The following is an 18,683-nucleotide window of genomic DNA, read 5'->3' on the forward strand; positions in this document are numbered from 1 at the left end:
TCATCTGAGCAATTGAGAGAGTGCTGGGCATACTCACCTTACCAAATCTCAAAAGCAACAACACCATGCTCGCCCACCTTCCTCTCCAACCTCGGATCCGGCACTCCGTGCGGCGTTGGAGTCAGCCTTAGCGAGCCATCCCCACCCCTCTCAAACGTTCCCTCCGCAAGCAAGCCAGCCCGCTCGACCGCCTCACCCTGCATCAGCCCAGGCACAAAGCACTCGCCCACCAACCGCCATCCTCGCCTCCCATCCGCCCGCTCAGCCGGCCTCAGCACAAACGGCACCACCCCGCCAAACAACACAACCACCACATCCCCCTCCCTCGCCGCCGCCGGCCCCAGCCCAACCAACCCATCCTCCAGCACAAACGCCCGCCGCCCAACCATCGCATTCACGCTACACAGCGCCCGCTCCCTCACATACACCTCCGTCCCCTGCTCTCCTCCTCCCTGAAACCCATCCACCTCCAACCCCAACCCCGCTTCCTCCACCATCCTCCTCAACTCGACCTCCCGCCACGAAGCCCTCTCCCGCCAATACAAAAGAAACTCGCCCAGGTGATCCCCCCGCGCCCTCTCGCCGTCCAGCACCTCGGCTGCCTCCCTCGGCGTGCCATATTTCCCCGGCTGTGCGCACACCGCGACGGCCATGGACCCTTTCGAGAGGAGTTTCTCGGCCTGCATGTCGGGGTCGCGAAAACCGAATAGGGTAAAACGCTCGAGAGTGGCGCTCCACGAAGAGCGGAACTGGTTTGCTTCTGAGTTCAGAGAGGCGAGGAGGGCTGTGAGAGCTTTGGCATGGGGCGGGTCCAGAAGTTTGTTGTTGTTGCTGTTGTTGGCGTTGAGGGTGTTGTCGAGGAGGGGTGGGCTGGTGGAGGTGACGGTGCTGCAGAGGAGGCCGGTCAGGGTGAGGGATTCGAGGTTGTTATCGTCGTTGAAGGTTGAGGGTGACGGACAGAAGAGCTCACCGCCGTTGGCGTAGTAGCCCTGCTCATCTCGCAGCGCGAGCGGTTCGGCGGGGAGCGGCTGGTGCCATTTGGGCACCCACGAGGGGTAGGACGGATCAATCTCGGCGCCGTGCTGCACTGCGCTGAGCACACGCAGATGCTTGTCCTGCTCCAGGATGCGCTTGGCCGCTTGGATGTACACGGAGCGGACGTCTTGACTGTAGTCGGGTTTGAGCAGCGGCTGGCTATCGGGGTCGTTGCCGGCAAACGGCATGCCGAGGAGGGCGTAGATTCGGTCCCGCGCGTCGGTCGAGCCGAAGCGGCCCATGGTGGTGCCCAGGACCACGGACAAGTCAAGTTTTGAGAACGCTGAGATCCCGCTGCGCTTGGCGAGTGGAAGCACGTAGATGAGGAAGGCGTTGTAAGCGGCGGTGATGGGCTCGCCGTGGTGAAATGTCCATCCGCTGCTCATCATCCAGGCTGCGCAGATTCCAATCAGTCCCCAAGCTATGTGGTGGCGGCCCCAGAAGACGACGGCCGAACTTCCCAGCGCCAGTTCCTGGATGATCCAGAATCTCTGGAAATAGCCCGTCTCAAACAAGGCTCGGAGGGCTTCCCATGCCTTTTGGTCGACAGCACCGCGTACTCGAGCAAGTCCATCTTCCCCCATGGGTTCCAAAAGGCTGGCGTAGCCAGAGAACCCGAGTTTGTCGCCGTCGGGGCGCCAGGCGCGAACAATGTCACAAACAGCCGTGAAAGCCGTGCTGGCCTGGTTGTGTTTGTCGAGCCCGAGCCAGACAAGCACACGTTTTGCGTTCCGGTAAATGTGCCGCATGATGGACACCTGCTGTCCCCGCTCGGGGATGTCTTCCTGGTTGATACATACTGAGTCAGCCCACACATAGCGAGGCTGATTGGAGTGGCGGAGATGTTTCAGGGCATCCTCAAGGTTCTTTGGAATTGGGACTCGAGCACTGTTGCACAGTAGGAGTATCTTGTCCGACGGATCCCCCCAGGTGTAGGATATCGCCTCGTAGCTGGGTTTATCGTCAAGCGAAGCAACGACCAACCGCGTCCGGAGATTTTCTTCCTCGGCCAACGCAGGTTCGATAACCAATATCCGGATGCTGTTGTTTGGAAGTGGTGAGTACAACGAAGAATACTCCTGCTGACCGTCCACCTTCGGGTTCGCCAGTTGGTCTATCAGCCCGTCCTCCTCGGCGGAATATTCTTCGTTGAAGCCGCATCTGTCAACGGCGTCGCCAGCTTGGAGGAAGATAGCCCTGGCCAGATGGTCGGCCTCGGGCCATGCCACCGGCACGTCCGGATTCGACTCATCTCCGTCGAATGATGGCTGCCACGGCTCTGCGTCCGATGCGTCTTGGCCACAATGCCCGATGATGTGGTCGTCGGGGGCAACCTTGGGCAGAGACCGTGCTTCACATTGGCCCAAGGCAAGCACAGCGACAACGCGACCGCGTCTTTCACCAGCCTCGTCCTCAGGTGTGATGGTTACCATTTTGCCCGCCCGGAACCACAGTGAAAACCTCCAGGCGTGGCCTTCGGGCGTCAGAACCTTCTCTTGTCCATCGATGGAGAACATGAGCGTCGTCTTGGGAGCAATCCACACCGGATACACAAAAGTATCAGTCGAAAAGATATGGGGGATAGGAGAGCCGTCATCTGACAGCCGAAGAACCATGACGGTGGTGTTGGGTGGCTTGAACTCGCCGATCTCCTCTTCCGTTGCATCCTTCAGGGAGTGATAGACATCCCAGAAAACGTGATCATAGATACCGTACACTTGTCGTCTGAACGTGGTAAAGATAGGACCCTGGCCGGGCTCGCTATTGTCGATTTCGGTCTGTGAGCCCTCGGGAGGATCAAGAAGAGTCAGGTCGGTGTGAGATTTCCAGACTTCATCAAACCACCGGTCGTTTGCTGGTGTTTGGGCGATCCAGTTTCCAATCTTGATGGTAACCTCGCGGAATACCTTCTCAAGGGACTGAGATTGACGCTCCAATTCGGCGGTGCCAATCCCTAGGGCGCTCGGATCGACGAGCCATAGACGCCTCAGGGTGGTCGACACTTGCATCACCGCCGGGTTGTCAGAGAAGTCGACGGTCCGCAAAGAGACGTTATCTCCCACAGGCTGGGCGTTAACAGCCATGTCGTCAAATATGTCTTCCTATCGGCCCAAGTCCGTCGGGTTGTGACAGCGTTTGCTCGTCAGAAAGGTGAGCGATGAAGAGCTTTTCCACAGTAAGCAGGCATGCCTGAACCTGCTGCAGCCTAACCGAAGCGATGGGGCTGTACGGTGGGCCTGAATTCGGGGCGTAGGCTGCTCGGGCCTATCAGCCTCCATTTCCTCGACTCCAGACTGTATGGGCAGGCTATTTAGGTAGTGTGTCAGCATATGGTTTCCATGGTCTCTAGCGAGGTCAGGAAGCCTAGGATAAACAGAGAGGGGGACAATTGCGCTATGTGCGACAGCAAGACACAGTAAAGAGGTGCATACCTGTAACGGAAGTATGCATGCCATTCCGGCTTCTATGATATGGGTATACAATCAAAACAGTCAAACCAAACATCCAGCGTCATGCGGCAGCAGAGTAGCCCTGACACCTGGGCCTGAGCTCCGTATCGTCCAAGCACAGCATTTCAAACCTCCTCGCGAGACTCACAATCCGGCTGTCGACCGCCCGCCAAAAGAGGTCTGCCACCCAGATGACGAGCGGGCCCAAGAGCCAAAGCCCTATAAACCAGCTAACCGTTATCTGGGTGATGGTCTCGACGCCGATAAGACCTTTGACTCCTCTTGCTGGTTTTTCCGGGACATATTCGGGTGCCCCGGGTTCTCCCCAGGCTGGAACCAAGGGGTTGCCAAGTAACTGATCCCTGAACAGCTCCTCGACCGGTCCGTGGCAGATATACACGGCGTAGCTGATCCGCCCAAGGTACTGCGCGAACGGGCTTTCAAAAAGGCTCCGGAGAGAATCGAGGTCTCCGATCACCCAAACCGCCGCGGCGGCTGACAAGGCGAACCAGTATTTCTGCGGCGCAAGAGGGTCCATCGTGGCGAACGGAAACGGCGTCTGCGCCAGGAAATATCGGATCCCAGGCGTAAACTCGGCGCCTTCGTTCGGCCACCCCGCAAGGAACAGGCCGATCAAAATGATGCAGACCTGGAAAGTCTTCAGCGGCCAATCGGTCTCTTCCTCGTTGTCCTCGCCCTCCTTCGATTTCGCACCGGCCCGGAGTACATGGATCTCGGCCAAAAACAGCCCAGCCAGAAACTCAAACCCGGCCCATTTCCCGCACGTCAGGCAGTAGACCATCAGCCCAAAGACCGACGCCATGCGTATCCACATCCGCACCCTCGACAACATCAACAGCACCATGAACAACAGCATCGAATGCGCAAACTCGATGGGTATCGTCCATAAGTGCACGTCAAAGTTGGGCCTCAAGTCAAAATCCCAGGCCCACGGCCAGGTGATGGAATGGAACACGGCATCCTTCCACCTCCATAGCGCTCCGTACAGCGTCGGCTCCGTGGGCACCAGATACCCCATCTGGCGCAGACACATGATCATAAACGTCGAGACGATGCACGGTCCAAACAACCGAAACGCCCTGCGAAACGTCGACGACGCCAGCGCGGCGTAGCACCTCTCCAGGTCGCGCGCGTGCAACGCCTTGACGGGCTTGTACGACAGCGCGAAGCCCGAGATGACGAAGAAGATGTGGACCATGGGCCTGCCCGAGAACACGACGCGCAGAAAGGGCAGCTGGATCCACGAGGAAGGCGTCGTCTCCGGGTCGCCGAGGCCGTACGACGGCACCAGCGCGGCGAAGTTGTTCTCGGTGTAGTGGCAGATGAAGACAATTATGGCCGCGATGCCGCGCAGACCGTCGAGGTACGAGGTCGGGTGCAGCCTCCATGTTTGACGGTGCTCGGAGAACATAGGGTCGGCGACGAAGCTCGGGAGAATGGGCCGGAGGAATCGCACCCACGGTCGACGTGGGGAGAGGTAGGAGTGCATCGAGGACGTGCTGGCCGCCCCGCGGCGATAGCCCGGGGACATCATCGTTGTGTTTGCTGCGGTATCTCGGCTGAAGCGCGAGCGCGTTTGGAGAGGGTGCTATGGACTGAACATTGGAGGAGGCTTGCTGTGATCGCGGAGTTAGCAAGGTGGTGGAACGAGGTGTTGGCTGGATCAGAGCGGCACAGTCCGCGCCTCTTATGTTTCGGACATGGGCCCAGTTTACGAGCTGCGGTCTATGAACAGGATTACATACCGAGGCACCAGGTCAACAGAACCAACGGCGGGACAGTGGGAGAGAGGGGCCAAAGGAGAACCGCAAAGGCGAGCAAAGAGTGGATATATGTCAGGCTCAATTGAATGGCGGGAGCTTGATTGCGGAAAGTCACAAATTGAAGAACGAGACACCGGCCGTGGCAGTGATACTTCTTGGAGAAGGACAATAGAATGGCTGCCAGAGCTAATGGATGATCTGGGTAATTTAGCCGGCCGCGTCAATGGTTACAGATGTTAAAACTACATCTCAGATTGGCGAATCATGTTGGTTGATGAGGGGAGGCCTTACCCGTTGACTTGAGCGGCGGTCCAGCCCCCACCCCTTAGCCCCCACCTGCATTACATGTGGGGCTGCAATACAGGGGCAGATTGCCAGCCTGGATCGCAGCCCGAGCTTACCCGCATCGGTCTGAATCGATCAATCTCACTTCAGTCAGCTTCGCAGTTTATGGATCGGTGCGAACCTCTTCTGTTAAGAATACGGGGTACTTCATCTGCTGAGTCGCGAAATGGGATGAACCATTGCCATCCGTACGCTGGGCGCAATTTCCCTATGGCAGAACGCCAAGCTGGACAATATCGCCATGGAGCAACAAACTCAGGTACCTACAGTACATATACCAGGTACATGTACGTTCTGGCTCCTCACCACCAGGCCGGTAGGGTCACGGTTGGTTGAGCGTGACCAAACTTGATTCCCTCAGTTCTTCACAAAAGAGTTCAACGGAGGCTTGCGGCTAAGTTGGGGACCTTCAACCCAGACGAATACAATACGTGCCTGGGCTAACGTGAGTCCTTGAGTTTGCGGAGGTCAGCGTTCCATAGCAGATGAGCAAATAAAGTTCTCAACCTCAAATCCTTTCTAGTTGCGTCCCTAGCCATAGTATGCGCATGAGTAATGGTTCGCCTGGACGACGCCATCGGTTCTCCTAATGGCAGTAGATTTCCTCCCTTGCTTGCAAAGCTCTACATGAGCATCCGGACACCATGTGACACGATTGTCATATTGTGCTCACGATCCGGTGACTTTATCCAACTCGACTTTCGAGGTCCTTCAACGTGCCGCATAACTCCACCTTCCCTCATCTCTGATGCCCAAAGTGGAGGTAGAGAACCGTCCGGGTAGCTTGGGAGGTGGGACTGGGAAAAGTTCCCGAATAGCTGTGCCACTAGGTCAAATTTCTCGGACCATACGAGGCTGAGCTATACCATAGATGCCGTTTCCTGGTGATAACAGGCCTATTTTATCCAAGTGGAACGAATAGCACAGCTGGTTACTATGAGGTTGTTCTCGTTTGAGGAGAATCGGGACAAAGTCGGCAACTCGGTATGAGCAGTTCATCTTCAAGCAGTTAGCCCTCAGTTGCCCAGCGGTGGGATTCCTGTCGACTGAACTCGGAGCCTCACCTGAAACAAGCCTCTAGAGACTGCCTGACCACTGGCCTGGCGTGGCCGTATGTCAACAGGCTCCACAAGCCGCTGTCCCTGGCACGAAGTAGTGAAGCGCCAGCCACGGCTATGCTCCGGCAAGCGGTACCAGACCTAAGGTAGCACAGATTGGTTGCGGGATGCTTCTCCGAGTAAGCCACTTCTCATCATCGTGGCGGCGCCGGCCGTCTCGTGCTCTCGGTCTGTGTGCGCTTCGACTCAAACGGAAATCTGTCCGAGAGGTTGGGGTTACCTCTGGCAGCCAGCCAAAACATGTGTTCAGGCTCCAGAGCACGCTGTTTCCCTTCTGCCGCGGTAGCGCCCTTCTTCCCGTCCTCTTCTTCCTCCTCATCTTCCTCTTCCTCATCCTCCTCCTCTTCCTCATCCTCCTCCTCTTCCTCATCGCTCTCCTCCAGGTTCTGTCTCAGCCCGGTCCGCACGTTCTGAATGCCCATTTCCTGCTCTTCGACCGTGTATTTCTTCTTGGCCTGCACCGTCACGTACTGCTGCAGCGACTGCTGAAAGGCGTCGCGCATGTCGGCCCACTGCTCGTTGAAGGGATCTGAGGGAACGTCGTTGTCCAGGTCCATGCCGTACGTGTCCTCCTCGTCGTAGTCGTGCTCGCCCCGCTCGCGCACGCCGACAGCGAGCTTGCTCAGGTCCAGCCCGGCAGCCCGCGCCGTCTCGCGGGCGTCTTCGACCCAGTTCTCGACATCGGGTTCGAGCTTCTTGCGCAGCAGCGAAAGGAGGATGTGCTCGTGGGTTCGGCCCGGGAAGTTTGTTGACGGGTGGATGGCGGCGCGCTGGAAGAGGTCCGAGTTCTCTGTCACGAGGGCATCGATGGATCGGATGTTTTGCTGGAGGATGGCGGCGGACGCTTGGAGTGATTCGCTGCGGAGGGCCGATGAACGAGAGGCACTGACACAGAAGTACCGGCTGTACTCACTAGGTGGGAAGAGGATTTGAATTCATGACGTGCGCCCTGAGACTTGTGAGGCTGTTAGTGAGCTGCGCGAAGCGGTTGCGCAAGAGCTCCAGCTGCTTTAGCTCCTCTGGCGACATATTGAGCGACGCCATAGTTACAGAGCGTTGCTTGACGTGTCAACTCGCTGATTCCGAGTGAAGTAGGCAACAGAGTAGCGACACGTCCGGTAGATTTGTAAGTGTTGAAATACGGAAGGTTGGTGAGGTTAGGCAGCAAGTGGTCTGGAGTTGAATTGATTGAAAATCTGACCCAAGGATGAGGGGCACTGGAAGCTTTCCAGGTTTGCTCTGGCATGTGCCAGCTGGATGGAATCGCCGGGTCAATACGCTAACCTTAGATAATGTAGGTCCGTACGGATCCGTATACTGTGGTACAGATGTAGTAAGGGGTCAAAAGTCTGTCACACCCCACATCAAAATCCCCCGCCATCGTAATTTAGGTCATCACAGCTATCAACATATCTCTATATAACGAAACCCCACCAACATTCCTAGTATAATAGATATTTACAGATAAAAGTCCTGGTTCTGGCCATCACTATTATGTGTACCAACACCTGGCTTTGTTGACTACGGCTAATCGCCGGGGCATTGAGTCAATGAGGCCGTCAATCTGGGCCTGGTCAATTGCCCACCAACATGCCCGAAGACATCGAGTAAACTCGGCCACATCTAGCTGGTTTTTCTTTGAGTAACCAGACGTCTGGATATAGCTGCTTCATCCTCCGTTTTAATATAGCCCACATATGCTCGATTGGATTGAGATCTGGGCTGTGGGCTGGCCAGTTAGGCAGGACCTCGATCATGTGGTTCATCAGCCACTCGATCGAGGATGCAGATGCATGTACTCGGGCATTATCCTGCTGGAAGTGCCGATTACCATTGTAAATTGGGAGAAGACCCTTTTTCAATGCCTGCTGACAACCCCAAGAGCTATATCCTCGTTTTTGCGGTGGTTGGTAGTCACGCTCCATGACAACAAGGTCGGTCCTCCCCCCTTTCCATATGCCACCCAAAATCATGATCGAAATCGTGCCATTACCGCGGCTCTGGAGGTTGACGAAGCTCTCATCCCATTTTCGAGAAGGGAACCGGAAGACCTCAGTTGTTGGGTGACTCGAATTGTTTTGGCAAGACGATTCGTCGGTGGAGATAGACTAGAGGTTGGTTAGCAAATCCAAGGTTGACTCCCAAGTCACTTACTCGGATCAAGATCTCGATATCCTTCAACCAAAGTCAAGCAAATTGATATCTATCCTTTGCTACTGCCTTCGTTTGTGCACGCCACTTGCGCATCCGATTATGGCGAAGAACCCGGTGTATCGTTGATCGGGAGATGCGGCCGTCCATGGTATTGATCAGCATCTGGGTTATAAGCTGGGAATACCGTTTAGCCAATTGTAGGATATACCGCTTGTCCCGGCGTGTAAGAACCTCTCGCCGGCCTGTTCGAGGCTTGGGACCAACAGTGGTGGAAGATTCGAACCGTTGAAGGATGCAGTAGACTGCGGTCCTGTCGATGCGAAACGCGCGGGCAACGGCCGACTGGCTAGCCCCGGCTGCAACGGCACCTACAATAGCTGCACGTGCAGTCGGCGATAGTTCCTGGCCAGGTTGACGGCCGGCTGTCAATTTGGCCCCGATATGGACCAAATTGACCATGGTGGGCTAAAGTTGGGATGCTTAGAAGATGGAAGATGGTGCGTGTCGTCCCGCGAAGCGCGTTTAGTTGAGGTGGCGTGTGACAGACTTCTAAACCCTGACTGTAATGATGTCTTGGCTCTCCCGTCACAGTTTCCAAGCTCATCAGGGAGTGGTCACTTCTTCATTCATGTTCAAGACCGCCGCGGTATGCATTGGTCATTGGTAAGCTCTAGCTAACCGCCAAGAGAGTATCATTTTTAAATCAACGAACGTTCTGCGCCGCGCTAATACTGATGCTTAAAGATAACTAGCTAATGTTGAATCCCATACCCGTAAATCATCGCAGAAACAGACCCGGAAGCCGAAAAACCGATACTGTCGGCCTCGCATGCGCGACTCTCCCCTCACAGCCCATGAGACCCAGCTTGGTCAGCAACAACGATGGACCCCGTCTCACGCCCAAACTCGTCCACAGCAGGGAAGCGCGCCCTGCGCTCCAGATCATCAAGCGGGATGTGTGAACGGATGTACCTGTCGCACCGTTAGCACCGAAACCCGCAAGGCCAAGTCCACGATGAAGAGAAGAACCAAAGAGCCACAACTTACTTCTCCCTCCCATCATCCACAGGGTCATAATCCCAACTGGTAAACTTCCCCTTGGTCAGGGCAGCCCACACGAGCCGCCTCTTGCGTTGCGAGAACAGCACCTGCTTGGTGATATCCTCAAAATCCCACCTCTCCCGCGCCTCCCTCTCAAATGCCTCGAACACGGCCCTGATCTTCTCGTCGGCCGTCACCGCCTCGCTCCGGACCAGGTCCGTGAGCTCGAGCGGGTCGGATTCCAGGTCGTACAGCTGCGATCCGTCGGCCGGGCACGTCACGTATTTCCATCTGCCGCGGCGGATCATCATGAGCGGCCGCACGGTGCCCTCGCCCGTATACTCGGCAAAGACCTCGTCGTGGCCGGCCTCCGGGCGGCCCTCGAGGTGCGGGAGCAGCGTCTTGCCGTCCATGGGCAGGAAGGGCGAGGGCTTGGTGCCGACCAGGTCGCACATGGTGGGCAGGATGTCAAGGGTCGAGACGTTAGAAGTGACGCGGTGCGGCGTAAATTGGGCTGGGTGTGAGATGAGCAGGGGCACGCGGACCGAGGACTCAAAGTAGTTCATCTTGTACCTGGGGGAGGGGTCAGTCTCGTAGTCCAGGCTGATAAGTGGGGACGACATGCTTACCAGAGCCCGCGCTCACCAAGCATGTCGCCATGGTCGCCGCTGAAGATGACGATGGTGTTATCGTCTAGCCGGCACCGTTTGAGCACATCGAGCAGCTTGCCAACGCAGTCGTCGACATAGCTGACCGCGCCATAGTAAGCCCGGCGCGCCCGCTTGATCTGGTCGTCGCTGAATTCCTGGTCCCATAGGTCGCAGACTTTGAGCAGCCGCTTGCTGTGCGGGTCCTGTTCCTCTTTAGGAATCTTGACCTTGGGCAACTCGATGTCGACACCCTCGTAGAGATCCCAGTACTTTTGCTCGATGGTGTACGGGTCGTGCGGGTGCGTCAAGGAGACCTTAGGCCAAGTCACCATGTCAGTCTACAGTTTCAGAACACCCACCATCAACCCCCACGAAAAACGTGCATGGTGTGCTTCAGGCCAACCGCCAATCATGCAACCCTGACGGGGCCGAGTTCCCCAAGATTTATCTTCCCCTTCCCCCCCAACTAGCGTGACTTACCGTCAAGCAAAACGGCCTGGCTTCGGGACCCTGCCGCACATGGTCATACAAAAACTGCGTCGACCGGTACATGACCTCCTCATCATAGTCCAGCTGGTTACTGCGCACACAGACGCCCGCCTGCAAGATGGAGCTGGCATTGTGGTACCACTCGAGCCGGGTGTCGGGCTCGTCCCAGTTGACAACCCAGCCGAAATCGCCCGGGTAGATGTCGCTGGTCAGGCGCGTCTCGTAGCCGTGCAGCTGGTCGCCGACAAAGTGCATCTTGCCCGCCAACACCGTGTGGTAGCCCCGGAGGCGCAGGTAGTGCGCGTACGTGGGGATGTCGCTCGAGATCTGGGTGGCGTTGTCGAAGGCGCCGATCTTCATGGGCAGCAGACCCGTGATCATGCTCATGCGGGACGGCGCGCAGAGCGGGGACGGGCAGTAGGCCGAGTCGAACTGGACGGACCGGGCTGCCAGGGTGTCCAGATTGGGCGTCTTGATCTGGGAGTCCGGGTTGTACATCTTGAGCAAGGGCGCGGCGAGCTGGTCGGCCATGATGTAGAGGATGTTGGGCTGCTTTTGGCCCGTGGTGACGGGCCCGCTGGCGAGGCCATTGCGGGTGAGGTTGACGGCTTTGCCCGGTAGCGGCGAGGGAGGGAGTGAGTTGAGGTCCGGCGCCATTGGTGTGCGTATGTTTCTCTTTTTGCCTAGCAAGTGTAATGGGGGGTGAGGATATCGTGTCCCTACGAGGCGAATCGTGTGCTTCAGCCCTATGCAAGCAGGAACAGGAATCCGCGGAAACCTTGCAGTAGCTGACTGGGGAAAGCCTTATGTATGCCAAGAACACCAATTACCACGTTCGGTAAAAGTGATGGTGTAAGTGCACACAATGGGATCAATGGGATGGAGTCATAAGGTGGCACCCGTTCCTAGCCTCCAGAAACCACAAGTCGACGTGAAAGTGATGAGTGTGAAGGAAACAGGTGACCCCCCACGATATTCTTTTGGCCGTTGGGTGTATAAACGGTGTGGAATGGGGGAGCTGGGATGACGCCTGAGCACGCAATGTGTTTGACGCAATATGGCGAGCTCGTGAGATGGCGCCATCAAAGGAGCGGGATGGAAACACCGCCAGAAGGGGCCAGTCCATTTATTAAACATTCACCCCATGGCCCGAACTGTTATCGGGTAAACCCCAGGAATGCTGTCAGGGTCTAACCATGGGGTCAGAAATGGCGTTGTCTTGGCATCACGAGGGACCTTTGGGACGAGGGGCCACGGTGATGATCTTTCACCAAAATTCAGGTTCGTTGATCTTCAAAGGAGCTCTCCCGTAGCCGTTCACATTGTGTACCACACGCCCTGGTTATGCCTATGATATTTCCATTAACTCGAGCAAAGTTCAGCTCGAAGTAGGTATCTCCCATCACATGCGGCCTCACCGCTTCTCGCCGCTTGCGCCCCTTATCAACGCACACCAGGATGGGGACCTGACATTTTTTTTCGACTTGCACATGCAGGAGAATCATTGTGGGGAAAACACGGGCCCCCACAGCAAATGGGGAAGCTTGAATTGGGGCCAAAAGTCTTAAGACGGGGCTTTGTGCAGTCGATCTCCGAGACTTCCTCATGAGAATACTGCCACCGGTCTCTCAGAGGGCGCCCGAGACTGCAGGGAGCCGCAAAGAATCGGGATGAAAGAGATGTGTTTTGTTGCAACCAAACTCTGGCTGATTCATGGAGGTGGAGCTCTGCAAAATGGACCACATGACCCTTGACATCGAAAGTCGTCGAAGGGTGTCGATCAAGGAGCGATAGCGAGTGGACGATGTGGCAGGGGAGGCCGATCACCGGACGGGAGAACCGTCCAAACACCCAGCGCGGAGCAAAGGGTGGCATTAGTGTGAAATTGACAACTCGAAAACACCACGCCAGCTGGCGCGAACAACTGAAGCATGATGATCCAATACAAGACCGATTTGCTATCCTCGGCGACGGGTCGTCGGCCCTTTTTTTGGTGTTGCAGTCGTCGTGGCAGATGAAGACGCCGCTTGAACCGGAGCCTCCTTCTGCTTGCCCTTCGCCTTGGCCGACGGGGCGTTCCAGTAGTAGACCATCTGCAGCGCCAGAACCAGGTTGAGCGCGAACCCAGCGACGAATCCATACAGGATCAGCTTGTCGTCCACCTCTTGCAGGGTTGTGAAGATACGCGTGAGCGAGCCAAGGAGGTAGTTGAAGACCTGCACAGAAAATCTCGTTAGCACCGTATGGAACAGCCAAACGACCGGATATCAGCCATATCTCACCGTATACGCGCTCAACTGCCCCGTGCCGCCCTGCTGCCAGATCGCCAGAATCTGCGGCACCTTGCTCGCGACGCCAAGCGCGCCCGCTCCAGCCTGCAGGTACCGCAGCTTCTGCATATCCAGAATGCTCTCGCTGAACAGCGTCACGATGCTGGACGCGAGCGCGGCGACGAACAAGGCCGCCATGCTGGCGCGGCCGCTGTAGTTGAGCACGAGCACCGTGATGATAACATTCTGGCCCAGCACGAGCGCCGTCTCGCCGTAGGTGCTGAAGGGGAACGCGTTGCGGACGTTGTAGGCGAGCGAGATGAGGTAGCTGCTGGTCTCGAGCAGGTACGAGAGGAACGAGACGCCGTCGGCCGACTGCGACCGCACGAGTTTGACGATCTGCGGCACCTTGACGACCGAGGACGCGCCGACGATGCCGATGCCGAGCGCCTTGCTGATGGCCAGCTTGAGGCAGGCCGTGTTCTCGAGGTCGACGTCGAGCAGCAGCGTCTTGTAGCACGTATCGCCGATGATGGACTCGCCGAGGTCGCGGATCGGTCCGGGCAAATTGTGCGTGATGGGTTGTATCGCCGAGCGGAGCGCGTCCATCTTTACGGTCGTTACGTCGACAAACGTGCTGCTTTTGACAGTGAGACCTTCGTGTTTGGAATTTTCGGTATGCGTGGCAAGAATGGATAAGGCCCTAGACGTCATTGATTGAAGCTCAGGGGTGCCCCACTTGGACCCTGAAACTTGTGAGCCGGGGCACTGGGCCTGGGCCTGGCAACCCTGGAGATCACGTCAGAGAAGAATGTTGGTGCCCCTTTACCGGGATATGATCTGAGGTGTGGTTGCTGTGCCTAGTAGAGCAATGAATAGTGCAAGGTCAAGTGCAACTCGTAGCGAAATAATATCTTAAGATAATCAAACTGGCTGTTGCGAATAGTAGGAGCATAGCTTCGAGTCACCTTGTCAGTAATTTCACGCGCCGGGACATTAAACATAGCGATGGAATCATGAGATCATGCAGATACCTATGCCATAGCCGCTATGTTACAAGTACAGTCCCCTTGTGAGCACCTCCCGAGCCCCGGCCTGCCGCGTATAGCCCCTTTCTCCTGGACTGCTAGACCAGTGAGGGGCCCTAGAAGCGAGTAATCAAGACTGACAGTAGCGTCCCATGTATTAGCAGAGTGCTCGACCAGATCGATGGTTCCCGGTTCCTCCATTGTTACTCCTTTTTCGCGCAACTAGAAAGGAAAGCTCCAGTCAAAATTCCGCCAAACCTGTGACGCATAGAGCTAGAGAACTGCACGACCGAAAAGTAGAAAGGAAAACGAGCCAATGCTACCCGGTTGGGCCCTTAAACCCGAGCTCTCCTCCTCCTCCCAGGCCGCCCAGGACGCCCAGGAGGCTTCTTAGCAGCCCTGACGGCCTTGACAGCCTTGGGCTTCCTCCCACGCGTCGCGTTCTTCTCCTCCGAACCAGCAGCGGACTCGGATTTCTTGGCAGCGGTCCTCTTCGCCGCCTCGGCCGCCGCCTCCTTCTTCTTCTTGGCGTCGAACTTGCGCACGAGGTCGAGCGAGCCCATGAGGTTCTTCTTGGGCTCCCACGTATTGTCGCTCGCCGGGTAATACTTCCACTTGACCAGGTACATGTGCTCCATGGTGTCGACGTCGATGGCCGAGTCCACGATGTCCTCGACCTCGAATTCGTCCGCAGCGAGAGTGCCGTTGGTCGAAGCCTTGGGAACACGCCCTGCCCTCTTGGCGGGCTTCGCGGCAGTCTGGGTTGTTGGGTTAGAGTCATTCATGTGCACCATACGTATCTGGATATCTTGCTGCAAATACTTACAGTGATGGACTTGGGGCGACCGCGGGTTGACTTATTCGCGGCCTTGGCGGCGAGACGCGCACTGGCGGAAGTAGTCGCGGGACGGCCGGGACGTCCGCGCTTCTTCGCCGGGGTGGGTCCGGCCTCGTTCTCTTCTGGCTCGGCCTCGGCGTCGGCAGCCTTGCGCTTGCCGGTGCTACGGCCCGCGCTCTGGGGCGCCGCGGTGCTCTTGGTTGAGCGGGACGTTTTGGATGCGACTGACTTGGCGGGTGTTGCCGAGGTGGAGAGGGACGGTCTGCCACGCTTCTTGATGGATGACGGCGGAACGGATACGGCCAAGTTGGCCTCGGCCTCGACCTCGGCTTGCAGCTCCATGTCGGCTTCGGGAATGCCCAACGCAATTTCGTTCACGCCAACCTCATCGTCCAGCGTGACAACGGTTTGACCTGCAACCTCAGCGACTGGCGATTCAGGTTCCACGGAGCTATAAAATTGCATGTTAGCGACGCTGTAGATTTTGGTGATACTGCAGCGCAGCGCATTCAGACTTAACCCGCAGTGTCTAATGCAGAAATCAGGCGAAAAGGAATAGTGTAAGGAGAGAAAGAATCCTGCGGATATTGAAGGCCTGTGATCGTAGGCGCTACTGGCGCAAACTCGTTGCGAAACAGAAACGTACGCCGTGTGTAGCTACTTACTTTAGGAGGTCGCTCTGAACCAGATTCAGAGGAGGGTCAATCTCCATCTCCGGAAGAAAACCCTCGCCGAACGGCATCTTGAACGTGCTTGAGCAGCAACAACAAAGAGCGTTGACGGATGGGTGATAATGTGTGCCGGTTCAACCGCGCGCAAGAAGGTTCGCTACACGACTGGTGGGCTTTTCGGGGAGCGTGTTGCAGGGACGCTATGTTGCGCGTTAGATTTGAACTCAACATCAAAACTAATACAAATGTGCTAGTTGCTCAATTTCTCACCTCTGTCGAAAAGCGATATCTCTCGGGCTTTTTGATGCATAAGAGGTGAGATTGAACGCGTTGTCGACCGGGGAGAGACCGATGATGTGAACACTGGGTTCGGGTTGGAAACGGCAAATATCCCGTAATATCATTACCAGACTAACGTTAACGTTATAACTTACTGGGGATAAGTTGTATTGGCTAAAATTCAAGGTAGGGTTAGGGTTCTATTGCTTGCCCCAGGCAGTTCGTTGCACCTTCCTCAGTTCCGTTCAGTCACGGCAGAGGTTTGCAAAATTCATTGTTTATCTGTTAAGATCAACAATCTTTAGAATGACACTCAATACGTACTTGTGATATATTAAGATTACCTAAAATTATGTATTAAGTCTCGAGAATGCTCTATCCTTACGCAGTAGTATTGTCTGTCTTGACATGATACCTGGCGATGGCCCTGCCGAGGTCGCAAAGGCCGGAACAGTTATGCCGACCTAGAGAAACCCTTCAAAGTAGGGATATTCAGGATCGGATCGAGTCAGAAACGAGTTAATGAATTGGATAATCCCTAAGCTCTAAACGCGGAGGACAAAGTTCAGCCAGCTGGACTAACCCCATACTTCGCAACTCGGCCTAATCCACATCTTCCGCAAGCTCGTCATCGTCAGGCAACTCTTCGAACCTCCCCTCCCGGACAGCCGTCGCAACTGGATTCTCCACTGACACCACGCCTGTCTGCCTCAGCCTGTCAATCCATCGTCAGCAGGCAAGCACGAACGAAGAGGGTCAAGCCAGCGGTAAAGCCCAAACTTACCGCTCAAACAAAATAAACAGCCTCTCGGCCTCCCTCTCCTTCTCCTCGTCCGTCATCTCCGGGAAGTCAGGGAACCTCTCCTCATCCAAAAACTGCCCTGTAATCGGATTCACCGGCCTTCTCCTCGCCGCCTCACTCGACGACCCTTCCCCACCACCATTACCGCCCTCCACAGCCCCCGCCGGAATTGGAATCTGATTATCAAACAAGAACCCGGACGCGTACCCGTACCCAACATTCTCGATAAACTGGCCCGCGTCCTTGCCCGACAGGTCAAAGTACAGGTGGGCGACGGCGCTGCGGAACTGGGGCGCCAGCGGGTTGGTCCAGTTGCGCAGCAGGCGCGAGGGTAGCGTGTCGGTGCGGCCGAGAACTTTCTTGCGGTCCTCTTCGGTGGGGAGCAGGGTCGTGCGGATGAAGGACCGGACCGTGTCGGTACCATCGGTGCCGGTGTCCTTGTCGTTTTTCGCGTGCTCGTAGACCACAGAGAGGGAGCAGATTAGTGGGGTGACGGATTGGTCGAGGCTGGTGTCGGTGTAGGACTTCATGGAGAGGTCGAGGAGTTGGATGAGGCGGTTGGCGACGCGGGTGGGTTCGGTTGGGGGGTAGATGGATGATTGGGCGGTTGGTGTGGTGAGGTCGAGGTTGAGGAGGGTGTTGATGAGGAGGCCAAAAACGGGCTCAAGGGGTGTTTTGAATTGAGGTAGGACATGGTTGCAAAGAATCGTTGTGATGTGGGGGAGCGTTGTGTCGAAGGAGTTGATGTGAGCTTTGGCGAAGTTGGTGACATTGAAGAGCAGTTTCAGAGTTTCAGCCAGGGCCATCTCCTCCATCGGGTCCGAATTGGCCGTGTTGCCTGACGGCGAAGAAAATCGAGCCGCATGTCTTGAAAGGTTCTGTGTGATGGAATCGGCCAGCTGGTGATGGCTTATGAGTGCTGGAAGGTCAATCTTGGTGTCGTAGGTGGTGAGAAGGAGAAGCCTGGACGCAAGAAACTCGTCGTCCCGACTGTCGTTCTTGAGTTTGATGCAGGCCTTAGCTTCATACCCTAGGTCTACGAATAGCTGTCGCGTTTCAGGCTTCAAGAACAGGGAATTGCAGAGAATTCTCATAGCATTTCGGGATGTGGTGTCTGATGGGCTGTCGAAGGCAAGCTTGGACAGGGTTTCAATACCCTATAATATGTGTTTGACTTTGTTAGAGCCGGATCAAGCAGTGAGATGCTCAGTCCTGTGACCTACCTCCTTGGAGAAGATAGGGTCTGCATAGCTGGGATCGCGGCCGTACACCTTTAGCTCCTCAAGAAAATTATCACGCTCTGTCTCAAGCTCAGCAAATCTCTCCCCCTGGTCACAGCGACACTTGGCGTCACGAAGACAGACCTTGGGGTCGGAGACTGGCAGATACGAGGTCTTCAGCTAGTTTATTCAGGAGGTCCTTGACCGCGCTCAGCTTGCCTTGTGAGGCTGTTAGCTATCCCCTCCAGACATGGGCAATCGAGAGTGGCGATCTGCTAAGCACATACCAGGACCAGCGAGGCTCCCTAATGAAGTCGGTTGGGGCGGTTGGGCCATATCGGCTGAAGTTGAAACGGCAAGAGATGTGACCTCCTCACCCTTAGGGTGAGCTTGTGATGCAGTGCAAGCAAGTGGCGTTCACTGAAAGAGGAGGTTGTTGAGATTCAAATGGCCCCACCCAAGTCAAGCTCCGTACAGATGAACATCGCACAGCGGGGTCCCATACCCTG

At 56.2% G+C, this 18,683-nt stretch overlaps 6 protein-coding genes across 6 annotated transcripts; all 6 read right to left on the reverse strand.

Moving 5' to 3' along the window:
• Positions 1 to 38: 38 nt before the first annotated feature.
• On the reverse strand, positions 39 to 5,040 carry N657DRAFT_668556 (HET-domain-containing protein; the record flags this gene model as incomplete). The annotated part of the gene is made up of 4 exons (XM_062795447.1): positions 39 to 3,101; positions 3,266 to 3,329; positions 3,468 to 3,499; positions 3,634 to 5,040. 4 exons carry the CDS (start codon positions 5,038 to 5,040, stop codon positions 39 to 41), a joined length of 4,566 nt encoding a protein of 1,521 aa, XP_062653387.1.
• Positions 5,041 to 6,375: 1,335 nt separating this feature from the next.
• On the reverse strand, positions 6,376 to 8,069 carry N657DRAFT_87299 (uncharacterized protein). The gene is made up of 3 exons (XM_062797568.1): positions 7,646 to 8,069; positions 6,679 to 7,590; positions 6,376 to 6,613 (listed from the first exon to the last, which is right to left on the reverse strand). Exons 1-2 carry the CDS (start codon positions 7,774 to 7,776, stop codon positions 6,867 to 6,869), a joined length of 855 nt encoding a protein of 284 aa, XP_062653388.1. The 5' UTR covers positions 7,777 to 8,069; the 3' UTR covers positions 6,376 to 6,613; positions 6,679 to 6,866.
• A 1,662-nt stretch (positions 8,070 to 9,731) lies between these two features.
• On the reverse strand, positions 9,732 to 11,723 carry N657DRAFT_563163 (choline-sulfatase; the record flags this gene model as incomplete). The annotated part of the gene is made up of 4 exons (XM_062788193.1): positions 9,732 to 9,858; positions 9,934 to 10,500; positions 10,557 to 10,891; positions 11,058 to 11,723. 4 exons carry the CDS (start codon positions 11,721 to 11,723, stop codon positions 9,732 to 9,734), a joined length of 1,695 nt encoding a protein of 564 aa, XP_062653389.1.
• A 1,301-nt stretch (positions 11,724 to 13,024) lies between these two features.
• Positions 13,025 to 13,945, reverse strand: N657DRAFT_563940 (mannose-P-dolichol utilization defect 1 protein; the record flags this gene model as incomplete). The annotated part of the gene is made up of 2 exons (XM_062788250.1): positions 13,025 to 13,282; positions 13,349 to 13,945. The coding sequence occupies 2 exons, from the start codon at positions 13,943 to 13,945 to the stop codon at positions 13,025 to 13,027; spliced, it is 855 nt and encodes a 284-aa protein (XP_062653390.1).
• Positions 13,946 to 14,975: 1,030 nt separating this feature from the next.
• On the reverse strand, positions 14,976 to 15,944 carry N657DRAFT_541620 (uncharacterized protein; the record flags this gene model as incomplete). Its single annotated transcript, XM_062787826.1, has 3 exons — positions 14,976 to 15,122; positions 15,191 to 15,653; positions 15,868 to 15,944. Coding segments are annotated over 3 exons (687 nt in total), but the record flags the coding sequence as incomplete, so codon positions are not given.
• An 811-nt stretch (positions 15,945 to 16,755) lies between these two features.
• N657DRAFT_562000 (guanine nucleotide exchange factor synembryn-like protein) lies at positions 16,756 to 18,510 on the reverse strand (the record flags this gene model as incomplete). The annotated part of the gene is made up of 5 exons (XM_062788102.1): positions 16,756 to 16,867; positions 16,937 to 18,111; positions 18,178 to 18,254; positions 18,319 to 18,393; positions 18,462 to 18,510. 5 exons carry the CDS (start codon positions 18,508 to 18,510, stop codon positions 16,756 to 16,758), a joined length of 1,488 nt encoding a protein of 495 aa, XP_062653392.1.
• Positions 18,511 to 18,683: the final 173 nt, after the last annotated feature.

This window comes from Parathielavia appendiculata (assembly GCF_033297405.1).
Source record: "Parathielavia appendiculata strain CBS 731.68 unplaced genomic scaffold N657scaffold_1, whole genome shotgun sequence".
Taxonomy (NCBI): Eukaryota; Fungi; Ascomycota; class Sordariomycetes; order Sordariales; family Chaetomiaceae; genus Parathielavia; species Parathielavia appendiculata.